The 13,902-nt window shown below is 37.7% G+C and overlaps 1 protein-coding gene across 5 annotated transcripts in view; it reads left to right on the plus strand.

Moving 5' to 3' along the window:
* Positions 1-13,902, plus strand: part of LOC128016251 (endonuclease V) — a 207,447-nt gene that overhangs the window by 145,881 nt on the left and 47,664 nt on the right. For 2 of the 5 annotated variants that reach the window (XM_052600767.1, XM_052600771.1), the window contains 2 exons: positions 48-176; positions 275-561. In XM_052600767.1, coding sequence (XP_052456727.1) covers positions 48-176; positions 275-349 — 204 coding nt within the window. In that variant the 3' untranslated portion in view covers positions 350-561. Of the gene's footprint in view, positions 1-47; positions 177-274; positions 562-2,341; positions 3,858-13,902 lie in introns of those variants that run through there. The other 3 variants (XM_052600768.1, XM_052600769.1, XM_052600770.1) reach the window with 2 other exon arrangements.

The raw sequence follows: 13,902 nt of genomic DNA on the forward strand, positions 1-13,902 counted from the left end.
TTACATTTATGTGTGAATACTTTTGTGTTTTTGTTGTGTTTCTTCAGGCTCTCCGAAGTTCCCAAAGCAGTATTAAACCGGTGTATGTGTCAGTGGGTCATCGAATCACTCTGGATACAGCAGTCAGACTCACACACACTTGCTGCCTCTACAGAGTACCTGAACCAATACGACAGGTACACACACTTAATGGCTCTACAGCATATATTAAACAAAATTACATAAAAAGCAGAGTAATACTTTGTTCTTAAACGGCTTCTGATGTTTTAACTAGGATCTGAGGGTATTTTGGGGCCCTGGAGAAGTTTTGACATCCCCTGACATTTGTGCCTTTTTCAGTTGCTTATAAACATTTTAATTGTAAAATTTTGATAACACTGTAATCAGCACAAACTGGGCTACAATCATATGTAAGTGGCATGTATCTATGGGATTGTGTTTTTAAGAAAACAGCGTTTATGCATGCTTAGTGAAAAACAAAAATGTTAAAGTCACTGAAGTAAGACAATAAAACAAATACAGATGGAATAATACGGACCACAATAAAGCATGTTTGATGAATCAGTGGTCTGGCATCTGCAAGTTAGGTTCATGCTCATGTGCAAACAAGTGTGCGCACAACCACGGATAATTCATTTTCTACACAAATAGAGGCTGAGGTGTGCGAAACAGCATTGTCTGCGATAATATGGTTAGTTTTGTTGTAATGATGTGCGGTCTGACATTATCTAGTAGGTTTTATCACCAAAACCCACATGAGTGCACACTCATTGAATTATTTGTCTATTAAAATAAAAAAATCCAGACATTTTAAATTGTAGATGGCAAAAATGCTTCCATGTTCTTTTTATATATATAATTTAATATAGTTAACAATCTATCTCACACAAAAGGTATGTTTTTATCTTTGAAAAAAAAAAGTATATTATTTTTTGCAGATATCAGCATGAACACATTTAATAATCATTTTATGTAAGTTCAGTAAAGCAATAAGTGACTTACATTTTAGACATAATATTGCTTGTTTTTGCTCAATTTTGCAAACAAAAATAGTTCCAAACTAAGACAGCACTGTTTTGCATCTCTGAACAATTGACGGTGTTTACTTACTGAATGAATCAGCTTTTTGAATGGATCGGTTGAATATCAATGACTCATTCATTAACAGTCATTTGCCAGCATTGGTAGTGTAAATAAAATACAATAAAATTTGTTTGTGGTGCACTGCTCCGGGTGTGTGCTCACAGTGTGTGTGTGTGTGTGTGTGTGTGTGTGTTCACTGCTCTGTGTGTGTGCATTTCGGATGGGTTAAATGCAGAGCACAAATTCTGAGTATGGGTCACCATACTTGGCTGAATGTCACTTCACTTCACAAGCTTTTTGTTACCAGCTAGAAAAGAAAGAAGTTTTTATAGGATGTATACCTTACCTCAAACTGAAAAAAGAAACGAATGTAAAGCGGTGAAACAAACCAGAAAACTTGGCGTTTTTTCACAATGTTAGAAAAAGTTAAAACATTACGCGGATCTAAAATAAAATCCATCAGACAAGATACTTGTCAAATCTATGTTGTACTTTACTACTAACTACCATTTTAAAAGACTGTTACTGACAGAGAGTTAGACGAAAGAAAAAAAAGATCCTCCGGCAGAGTTTGCGAAGCCTTCGGTAAAACAACCTCACAAACTTAGAATGAGGCTTGGGGGCGTTCCGGAAATAAACCACGCCTCCAGCGCTAGAGACTGCCCCGCTGTAGGCATGATAGCAGCATCAATTTGGGTGTAACAAGTGTTTAAAAAGAGGATTTTGTTGAAGCTAATTTATCCGTACCTAGTTGTAAAATACGAAAGGTGTTTTTTTGTGAATTGGAAAAATTGGAGAGCTATTCTGTAACAATGGCTACAACATCATTAACTAAAACTCCTGAGAAGAGTGTCGAGTTAGCTATGGAACATCTAATGCTGGCCCCAAGGAAGGTAAAACATGGTCCGTGTCTGGCCAATTTCCTCCACGAACCTTTGGACAATGTTAAGTGTGAGTTTCATCTATCCGGTAATCGTATTTGCAGTTACGATTTTGACAAGAGCAACCGCGAGGTCAGACTGAGCACCGTGGACAGTGATGAAAGGGTCATGTACAACACTACCGAGGATCCTGATCTGTTTTTCACAGTAAAAGATTGGTGTTTATTTTACAATTATGTCTGGCGTGATTTAAAAGATGGAGGAGATGATCCTCTATTCATAGGAGAATGGAACAGTGTCACTCCAGGAATGCATTACAGAGTGCTCGGGGATCACATTAACAAGTACGCTGATGATTATATATATATTCTTTGCAGCGACCGCCTCCTGGATTTAACTGAACGCGCATGGCCAATATCTGAAGAGGAACATCTTAAATACTATAAGATTAAATTTTTGTTTCAGTGGAAAGACGTGCCTGCGTTAGAGGAGATATTTGTAAAGATAGACAAAATGTTTAAGTGGTGCGAGGCGTTTGACAGATACAACAACATAAAAGTGAAACTGTTTCACCCTGAATGGTGTGTGGACATCCAGAGAGGGGTTCATGTGGCCCCACCTACCATCTATAATCATTAAATGCGCACGTCAGGGGCCTCTGTGGAAATAGACTTTGAGCGACATCACCACCACCAAGATGACTCAAGAAAATACTTCGCCAGCTCCACACTTTGTATGCGATGACAACGCATCCGCACCGTGGTCAACGACGGACAATGACGCCTGGCTGAACAAATTCTGTACAGAGCTCGGATACCATAACCTCGCATTCCTCGCAAAGTACAATCCACCACCTCCCCACGCTGGTCCATCTGGCACAGCAAATTCTGAAAACGTCTCTGACACCGTCGATGGTTGCATCGGGGTGATTGGACATAAGATCATTAAAGCTGTTGTTGCCATAATTCTGGAACATCTGGTTGACAAGCAGCTGAAGAAAGATTGTTACGGATGTCAGGTCGATCATCCTTCGCAAACACAACATTCATGTCTCTATGAGGCACCTGCGTACTATTTTCTGGGATGTTTTGAACAACTCTCGCATAAATTGTGTAAACCTGATCTGAAACTCATTCTGGCACAAACCTTGAAACTGTTTGGTATAACAACTCATCAGCAAAGAATTCAGGGGGTTGTCGACGGCGTTCTGTGTGAGCTCAGAGATGAGATGTACATAGTGGAAGGTCTGGCAGAACTCCGGACAAAACTTGTGGATGAAACTTGCGAGCAGGCCATTTACAACGCTGTTGACAGCTGGAAGAAGAGTACACCTGCTGATTCTGATTAACCATGGGGACATGGGTAACCTCTGCAGCAAAAACTGTCTGGAAAAACTCATATTTAAACAAAGAATTAACAGTGAAATAACTTTTTATTGTATAAGATTATAGATGATGAGAGTGAATGTTATTTGGACAATAAAAAATTTAATGAAATTAAAAAAACAAATGTTAGCTATGAGGGGCATGTCGGAGGAGTGGTGTGTTATGACAAATCAGTGCATCACAAACACGTATAACCCACGCATGACTGTTAAAAATATTTGTGAACTTATGCCTGAATGTGCAGAAAGTCTTAAAATAGGTAACATTTTATGTCTTTGTACTTATGTAACCGATGTGTGTGTAATGTTGTTGTCAAGAAATGATCCGATAGATGTATATAAAATTATTGACATGCTAGTTGAACATATAATAGAGAAAAATGTTTTAATGTGTGTGAAATTCCTTCAATATCTAGATGATGTATAATTAGATAATGTACGACCAATCAAATTGAACTTGTATGTGTCTTCTGCAACGATTGCAAATAAAAAGCTTTTGACCCTAATAACTCTGTCATTGTTTTGTGTAAACAGTAGTGGTGGTAAGATGTCTGAGTTAATGAAAAAAGTGTACTACAACCCAGCGCACCCTGGTTCTTTGGGATGTAAAGAACAATTAAAACGCGGTGTACTACAGGAATACGGGGTAACTCTGAAGGATAAGGAATTATCAGATTGGCTAGCATCTCAGGATACTTATACATTACACAAGACAGCACCTATCAAATACAAACGTAATAGAGTGATAGTGTACGGAAAAGATGTAAAGTCTTGTTGACATGTCTGCTTTTTCAAAAGAAAACGACGGTATCAAATTCTTACTGACTTGTATAGATGTTTTTAGTAAGTATGCTTGGGGGCGTCCGGTGAAGAATAAGTCAGGTGCAGAAGTGACGAAAGCATTCGCCTCTATACTCAAAGAAAACCGTATACCTCAAAAATTACAGACCGATAAAGGTACAGAATTTTTCAACAAACATTTGCAACAACTGATGAAAAAGTATAACATACATCATTTTGCTACGGCAAGTGATGTGAAATCGTCTTGTGTGGAGCGATTTAACCATACATTTAGTTTGAAAATGGCTCGGTTTTTAACAGCTATCAATATCAATTCAAAGCGTTACTACAATATCTTACAAGATCTTATAGAAGGATATAACGCCAGTTATCACAAAAGTATTAAAATGCGACCATTGGACGTTAATAAAGAAAATGAGACAGATGTGTTCAATAATCTGTATGGAAAGTTACGTAAAGGAACACCTATCTTTAAGTATAAAATAGGAGATGTAGTTAGAGTTTCAAAAGTGTATTTTCAAAGGGTTATGAACAGAAGTACACCGAGGAATATTTCACTATAGCCGCTCGTATACCACGAAACCCTCCAGTGTACAGACTACAAGATTATGACGGTGATGTTATCGACGGTTGCTTTTATGAAAAGGAATTACAAAAGATCATTGTGAACCAAGACAAATCGTTTAAAATAGAACAGATTTTAGATCGAAAAAAGAGTGGTCACCAGCTTTGTCTTGTCAAGTGGCTGGGGTGGCCTACTAAGTTTTCCTCATGGTTACCAGAAAAGGAGATCGTGGACATACAGAATCCATTAAAGTAACAACCTGAGGTGTCATAATTAGCATTTGTGAAAAACTACACCATGAGTGAGGGCGGCTTTTATATCACACTACCTTGTAATGCATCTGTGGATGTTTACCCTGACAATCATATCTCAAATTACAAAACGAGACTTGCAAGAAGTATGAACCTCAAAGGTCAATGGGAAGTCGGTTTAATCTAATTTTGAACGCCAACCTTCCACCAAAAGTCACACTTGGTTACGATCACATCAAAAACAGGATATTTATAAAAGCACCGACAAACACATCTTTGATATTTTATGGGAAGTTGGCTATTATTCTAGGATTAAAGTCTGGTGTGTCTCTAGGAACTGCAAAGCAGCAACCCGAAAATAGTTCTGATGGCGCACATGTCGTCACATATGTACGCACCAAAATCAAGCTGACATAAGAGGTGCATTTTATAGCATGTACATATACAGTGATATAATTTGAATATCAACCAGTAGGTGATTCGTACGTACCGCTACTGAGAACTGTACATATAGATGGTACATCTAATGACAGCGTCAGTGTTAGATTTGACAAGCCCCATTAAGTACCTGTGAATAAATCTAATATTACAGATATCTGCATTGAGGTTAAGGACGATCAGAACAAACACGTGCGTTTCACTTATGGTAAAGTTGTGGCTAAACTTCACTTCAGACCAGTGAAATAAGTTTTAGTTTTAGCAAAACTATTAAGCAACTATGGACCCCGAGCGATATGTTACATACTACAGGAACCAGGCGGGTAACGGGTTACCAGGATACGCAGGCGGTCCTGTTATGTACGGAGCAGGCATAGGTGGCATCTTCAAATCTCTTTTTAGGATGGCACTACCGCTGTTGAAAAGAGGTTTTAGTATAGTAAAACCACATCTAAAAACTGCTGCTAGAAATATAGCTAGCGATGTTGTGACCAGCACTCTATCAAGATCTTATAACAACAATAATAATAATAATAATAGTAATGGACAAAATGGCAATGGGTTAATGGTGATGTCACGAGGTTCTTTTAAACCACCGGGTGAGCGTCTACGTAGGGGGAGTGGCTGTGTGAAGAAAGCTAAACGTCGCAGTAACAAGCGCGCGGCCCCAAAACGTAACTGGCGTCCCCGCACTAAACGTGTAAAGAAAACCGTCTGTACCAAAAGACTTCTGAACACTATTTTCTAATCTTGGCTCTATTCCATCGCATGTCCGAGGAGTGTATTAAATCAGAGTTAGACTTATTTACGATCCCCATGACACAGATGTCCATTGAAAAAAATACTTACGTCGAAATATCACCTCTATCTGCAATAACCGATTCATCACCATTAGAATTTTTTATCGCTGGCACGGGAGAGGATTATTTGGATCTTAATTACACTCTTTTATACACTAGACTCAAAATAACCGGACCCGACGGTTCTAATATACCAGACGGATCGCCTGTCGGTTTAATAAACTATCCGGGAGCATGTATATTCTCACAGGTGGATGTCTCTCTGGGGGATCGTCTGATAACCCAGAGTTCCAGTACCTACCCCTACAGATGTTTGATTGAAGCTCTGAATAATTTTGGAAAAGATACACTCGAAAGTGTCTTTTCAGCCGGTTTGTTGTACAAAGATACACCGGGTCACATGGATGCTACTGACCCTGCTGGAGAAAATACGGGATTAATGAAGAGAGCTGCATTTACCAATGCTAGTAATGTGATAGAATTACTAGCCCCCATTCATAGTGACATTTTCTTTCAAGAAAAATTAATGTTGAATGGTGTAGATATAAAAATAAGAATGACAAGAGCTAAAGATGAGTTCTGTCTAATGCAAGATGATGCTGTTGCTTATAAACTCAATATTGTGTCAGCATCTCTTTTTGTCAAAAAAGTTACTGTTTCACCAGGCGTCCGGTTGGAGCATGCTCAGGCGCTTCTAGGCACTACTGCTAAATGCCCCATAGACCGTGTGTGTGTGAAGAATTTTTCTATCCCAGCTGGTTCTCGCGTATCTAATCAAGAAAATCTTTTTCTCGGGACACTACCAAAATCAATCATTTTAGCAATGACTGAAAATTCTGCCTTTTCAGGGGCGTATGATAAAAACCCCTTTGCATTTTAACCTGGAGTTTTTGGCTTTATATCAAGACGGCGTCCAAATTCCGTCCAAACCATTTCAACCAGAATATGAGAGCGGATCAGCCGTTAGGGACTTTTATCAACTCATGACGGCTACCGGAAGACATCTTAAAAATCAACCTCTTGTAATAGATCGTCAGGATTTTCAAAATGGATACACGCTCTACGCATTTAATTTGACCCCTGATGAAGATTGTTCGAATCATGTTTCACAAATTAAATCGGGAAATATTAGACTAGAAGCACGATTCAGACAACCTCTCAGACAATCCATAACCATTATCGTATATGCGATTTTTGATTCAATTGTTGAAATATCCAATCGAAGACAGGTGTTAGTGGATTATTACTGAGGAGGAATTATCAATACAGTCAGAATGAATACAGTTCAACTAACGTCTGTTATGGATAAAATTGATAACAATACAAGTTTTTTAGGAGTGCTTCCCAGCGATTATCTACCCAAAGTGACCGTAAAGAATACCCCGTCTATGCTTATTTTTAACTCGGACCCCTCCACAAAACCGGGGCTGCATTGGTTAGCAATTTACATAACCAAGGATGGCGTGAGCTGCTTTTTTGATACCTTTGGAGGATCTCCAAAAGATCCCCGTTTTCCAAAGACTGTACAAACCTTTTTAAAAAACAACTCTATCTGTGTACAATACTCTAACAAACAGGTTCAAGACTTCACATCAGATACTTGCGGACAACATTGTGTGTTTTTTCTGTATCACATGTCAAAGGGTTATGATTATGAAAATGTTGTTAAACTGTACCATGATGATCTGATTAAAAATGATAATATGGTTGCATGATTTGTAAAGAGACTGAAACCTTCTCTCTGCGATACATTTCATTGTATTACGTGTGTACAAAACTGTAAAAGGTGTCTTTAGTACGCCTAGAACGCTGTTATTATTTTATGTTTAATAAATAAAAATGCTATGTAATCTTGAATCAACAATATGTTTGTACTGTATAAATAAAGATAACGTATAGACAGGCCTCTTTTTTCATCTTTTTTATTAACATCAAAAACTTAATACATAACACAACACAATTATTTCAAAAACATATTTACACACACACACAAAAAAAAAAAAAAATAATTAAAAAGATAGCCAGGCAGTAGTATCGAGTGAGGGCGAATTAAACAACTGTCCAACAGTGGCAGTAGATCGTGGCATAGTCTTTAACGTGTGCTTTTTACGACCGCCTTTTTTCATGGGGTTAGGCAATTTCCTTTTAAGGGTTTCAACCGTGCGTTTAACCTGCGGATTCGTGATAGTGGAAAATGGTATATTTAAAGGTGCAAAAGCATCCAGAAATTCATCCCAACCTCGCGGTCTGTATTCATCACGGAGCGTGTGAGGTGCCGTTATACTTTTAACCAAATCCAATATGTGTGAACCTACGATTACATTCCCTTTATATACAAACTCCCCAGAAGTTGTCCATGAAGACACTTGTTTGGCATTAGACATTTTATTCAGAATGAGTTTGATGTTTTTTAAACTTCTTTGCGACACATTGTTTAAGATTTCATTGACAATCTGATCCTCGCTTTCATCAAGCGACGGTGCAGCAGCAGGTGCACTAACAGGCGCAGTGGCAGGTGCAGTAGCAGGTGTAATAGCAGGTTCATTGGTATGAATAGTGTCCGTTTTTGGTAGTGAAAGAGTTGAAGTACTACTCTCCAAATCACCTTGTTTTACTATAGTTAAAAACCTCTGTAAGATGCTGGAATAAAGTTTAGCCTTCCCATGCGAATCTAAATCACTCCTCTGCAATACTTTTCTTATAGCTGTATCTAAATCGTTCTCCACAGTTTGTTGAATTGTCTCACGAGCACCTGCAGTTCTTAATTTATTCATCTGATTCTGCGGGATAGGGTAAAGTTTTTCGGCATATTCCATTCCTAATGCTGTCTGGAGGTTATTAAACTAGTGATGAATGGTTTTGCAACACTTGATAGAGGTACAAGAAAACCGCCTCGTTGATTAATCAACCGCTTTTTACTTTTGATTTTTATCTTTTTACTAGCTGCGTATTTGATCTCCTGTTTTTTCTTTTTTAACCTCCGGAACTGGTTGGTGTTTAGAGGTATGTTGCCGTGACGTACATTAAGAGCCATCTCACACAGGGATAGAATCAGCTGATCTGACGCTGACTGTAAAATAACGTGGCGTTGTCTCGGTGAAGCCTTACATAATAGTTTTAAAAGAGTTAAGTTTTTACAGAGCCTATCACTCATTTTCTTTTCTGTACATACACCACCTGTTGATCTGAAAACAATTCTGATCTGAGACGAAAACGCTCCGGTGTTTTAGCTTTAAAGTCAATCAAAAGGAATCCGTAAGGCTGATTGGTAGCATCCTTATAATACTCCATAAAGAATTGTGTATTTCCAGGGTAAATCTGGGGTCCTAAAGTCATTATTTGCATCGAGTCTCTCGGACTCTTGTACAAAATAAGATAGTGAGTATTGAGCGCGATAGTCCTACTGGTTTTACCGTGAAAAAACAGATTCTGGGTTATCAATATGATAGAAAATGGTATATGATGCAGGTAATGAGTGAAAGCTCGCGAATTCATCGTTTGAAAATGCCTCACACATCAGGTCGTCACAGATAAGTACGTTTCTGCTTGCTTTAATGTATTCCAACCATTGTATGGAAGGGTTTGAGTAAGATTTGTACTGATTGATGTAGGCATTTTTGTGCGTTAAGGCAATTGTGTCTTTGGTTAAAAAAAGCGTTTTGAACACTTTCATAGCACAGCCGGCTAATGTTATACAAGGGTGTCTGCGGGGTTTTAAAAAGTATTAAAAAGTGATAAATCAAAATTGTCAAATTTAAGGCCATTAAAAGTGTTAAATGTGGTCTCAGAGGTATTATTTTTTTCCAAATTAGGTATTATTTTTTCAGACTATCAGGTGTCCTATTCTGATTGAAATTCTATCTGCGTTCGCATTAGTTCGTTTAAATATGGGCTTTTTTTTATCAAAGATCTTTCGTCTCTGTCTCAATGTATGTTTGATGCTGACGTCATATTGAGTGGTCGTTCGGCATCATCTCAGAACACTGCGCGCTCAACAGAAGAGGATGGCTTACGTTTTATTTTAGACTTGCTTCAAGGCATATCTTCAACATAGACAGTAAAAGAAATGGACACAGCGACCCCATTGGAACTCAATTGAGACAAGTGAAGCCCATTTTTAGCGTTTTTTTAGCACTTCCGTTTCTGACGCGCAGACTCAAACGAAGCTTGACGACGTCAGCAACCTGTCTGACAGATGTAAATCTTCTAAGTGGCTGTGCGTGCAAACTGCCATCGTTAATCTTGCAGAGACAGCGAGCTTGAGCGGGGAGTTCTTTGGCGTGAGTGAGCAGGAGTAAGTATTCTGATTAATTATTTTGTATAGTACTTTAAAATGTAATGCCAGTACGCCATATTAAGTTAACTGCCTGCGAGCTTCTCCTCCTGTCTGTATGGTAATGCGACAGAGAGTCGAGTAGTTATGACGCAATCGTTAGCCTATTTTTTACAAAAACTGTTTTATACGGGCCCATAATGTAACATAGAAGGTAATGGAGCCCTTTATACATTCAGTGTATCTTTAGAAATAAATAATGGACAAACGGAGTCTTTAAACGCCTCAGATGTAAAGTTATTCGCTGTCAAAGTGACGCAAAAAAATGAATGGGAGTCAATGGGAATGCTAACGCAAGTGAAGTTCTGCTAAAGGATGGCAGCCCCCACCCGACTTCAACTTCCGGTCGAGTTCCTTGCCGCCTGATCTTCAACGACTGGACCACCATCATCGTCTTCATGGGCAAATGCAAGTTTTCTAATAGTCGGTACTAAATTTTTTTTTAAATGTGACGGTACCAGGTTTCTTTAAGTACCGGTAGTACCGATGTCCCGTTCAAACCCGGTTCTTGACGCATACAGCGCTATGATTTCCGCGAAGCAGAAAACAAGGACGGAATTTCAAAATCCAGTTATGAAAATGAAACTTACATTTTAATATGGACAGTCATGGAATTTGTCAAAAGTTAGCATAAATTAATCAAATCAAATCTCCATATGGACCAATATCTGTAAATGTTAAGCCGCAAAAGTTGTTTGAAATATGAATCCGTGTTCTGCGCGTCTCTGTGTGAATTAATAAATGGCAGAGACATGCGGGTTTGTTTACTACATAGACTGAAGCGCATGACGCTTGCATTAATTTCAGCATCTGAGCTTCAGAGTTCTCTCTCTATCAAGTGATCTGAACTTTTCAGCTCATCTCAATGGACACACAGCGCACCTGCATTTGATGCTCTGTAAACTCTTTGTGAAGGCACACAACTCACCGTCGCTTTACTGATAGCGCTGTTTCTCACACATGCAGAGAGAGAGAGAGAGAGAGAGAGAGAGAGAGAGTCTTACCACGCTGAATTGACACGCTATATGTAAACTATTCTTTGTTGTCTTCTCCTGTCAAAATAATGGAGTTCATTTAGAATTATTCATATTCATTTTCGAACAAGCAGAAGACATACCGGTTTCTCCGGTAGTGGGCGGAGCTAATGCGCAAATGGAAATTTCATTGGCTGGCGCTGATTTAGTACCGTCCCTGTTTTGATTTCAGCAAATCAGTTTGACTGAACGCAGACAACGTGATTAATATTCATGAACCCAGCAGCTCATCAATTCATAGTGCATTGTATATACATTAGTATGATAGTAGAATTAGTAGTAGTATTATCTTTAAATAATAATTAATTTGATCTATTACTATTTTTTTACAGAAACCCTCAATGACCCAAAATATCTTAAGCATCACCACCAGTCTTAAGTTCAGTTAAAATGACAAATATGCATTCATTAGGCCTAAAAGTTTTCTTTTTAAAGAAATAAATCACAACATTTTTTCCATTTTTTAATAGCAAATCCCCTTTATTTACCAAAAATAAAATGTGTTTAAATTTCATAAATTAAAAGACAAATTAAATTTGGGTGAAACTTGTTTACTGTTTTTCATAATTATATAACTTGTAGAAAAACTTTAAACACAATTGTAAATAAGCATAAAGAATGGCATTGGTTTTATTTTTAGTGCTAAAAAGATTTTTTTTTTTTTTTTATTAGCATATTTTTGTGTTTTGCTTTGATACTGAAATTGGTACAGAGAACCATGGATTTTCACTGGTATCGGTACCGAATACTGAAATTTTGGTACCGTGACAACACTAACAGGCAGGCTTATTGTTCGTTGTGTAAAAAAAACATCAATATCAACTGGATGGGAGCTAACGCACTTCGGTCGCATATGCAATCCCCTAAACATAAAAATGGAATGCGTGCTCGGAGAGAGCAGTTAATTCTACCAATCTCAGCTGTCTGCTCGGCTGCACCTCCACCACCACCACCGCAAATTTGTGGCGCAGTTTGTGAATCCACAACAGTTCATAGAAAATGTCGGTTTGTAATGCATCAACTTGCAATGAATGCCAGCAAGTGTGCTGGAACTATCCATTCTATCCATTGCACATTTTATGTAGTTTGTTTCATTTTTATTTACTAAGTGAAATAAATGTGCAATATGTTGTCAACATCAGTCTCTAAATCTTTTCTTTTTTGTATGTTATATATGTCAAAATCTGTGTAAATAATAGAAAGGTCGCTGTTTAACACTTGCAATTCAGTGTCGTGATGGTTTTAAAAAATATTCTGAAGGTAGTAAAAAAGGTATTAAAAAGTAGTAAATTTAACTTAAGGATTGCTGTATATACCCTGTATACACCCGAAAGGATCTACGTTGGTACATTCTATAAACTCTTTTCTGTATTTCATACAGGCTTCACGTAGCAAAACAACGTCATTCTTGCAGTAAAGCTAATTGCTTTTTGAAGTCAAACACCTCTCCTGCTACACCCTCCCCAGCAAACATTTGGACGTCTTTTGACCGTTGAAAAGACGTCCATCCGAGACGTCCCGTCATGGTTGAAAAATAGTTCCAAAATGAAAGTTGAACCGACGTCTTTGACATCTTCTAGACGTGAACTGCACGTCTTTTCTGCACGTCCCTGGACGTCTAAATGTGTCGTCTTCTGGACGTCTAAATGCGTCGATTTCTGGACGTCGTTGTCTTCTGGATTTTTAAATGCGTTGCTGCATAGTTTAAGTGTATGTATATAAAAGCCTGCATATAAAATAATCACACACCCACTGTGTAACATCGTGCAAGGCAATCAATTATGTCTTGAGGTTTAAAACATCTTGACAAAAGTTCAAGATCAGTCCAGTCAGACATGAACGTTCATAAAACATCTTAATCATGTGTACATCACTAACAATAACACATTATTTGTAGACATATGCAAACAAAGAAGCATGTTCTGATTTAGCACATTTTATTGTTTTTGAACAGTTTAGCATCTGTTAACCAAAATAAAATACTAATTACAAAATACTGAATTATTATATAAAGGGGAAATTCTTTCATTTACTCACCCTCATGTTTCAAACCTGTATACCTTTCTGTGTTCTGACGATATTGTTTTCATGTTTGCTTTACTGGGACAATGACAAATAAGAATCTTACAGATGATAATATATTTAAAATTTTGTTTTTCAATGTTATCTTTGTATCCATTTTGGATTTCTGAAATACGTTTACAGGCCTACCATTTTTTTCATCAGAAATATGATTTAATGGGGGCATCACTGAATAAAAAGGGCTGAAATACTCAATCTTAAAGTCTATTATTATTGTTCAAAATTTCTATTTGCAGTGTTTATTAATGTT

The sequence above is a fragment of the Carassius gibelio genome, chromosome A6 (genome assembly GCF_023724105.1).
Source record: "Carassius gibelio isolate Cgi1373 ecotype wild population from Czech Republic chromosome A6, carGib1.2-hapl.c, whole genome shotgun sequence".
Taxonomy (NCBI): Eukaryota; Metazoa; Chordata; class Actinopteri; order Cypriniformes; family Cyprinidae; genus Carassius; species Carassius gibelio.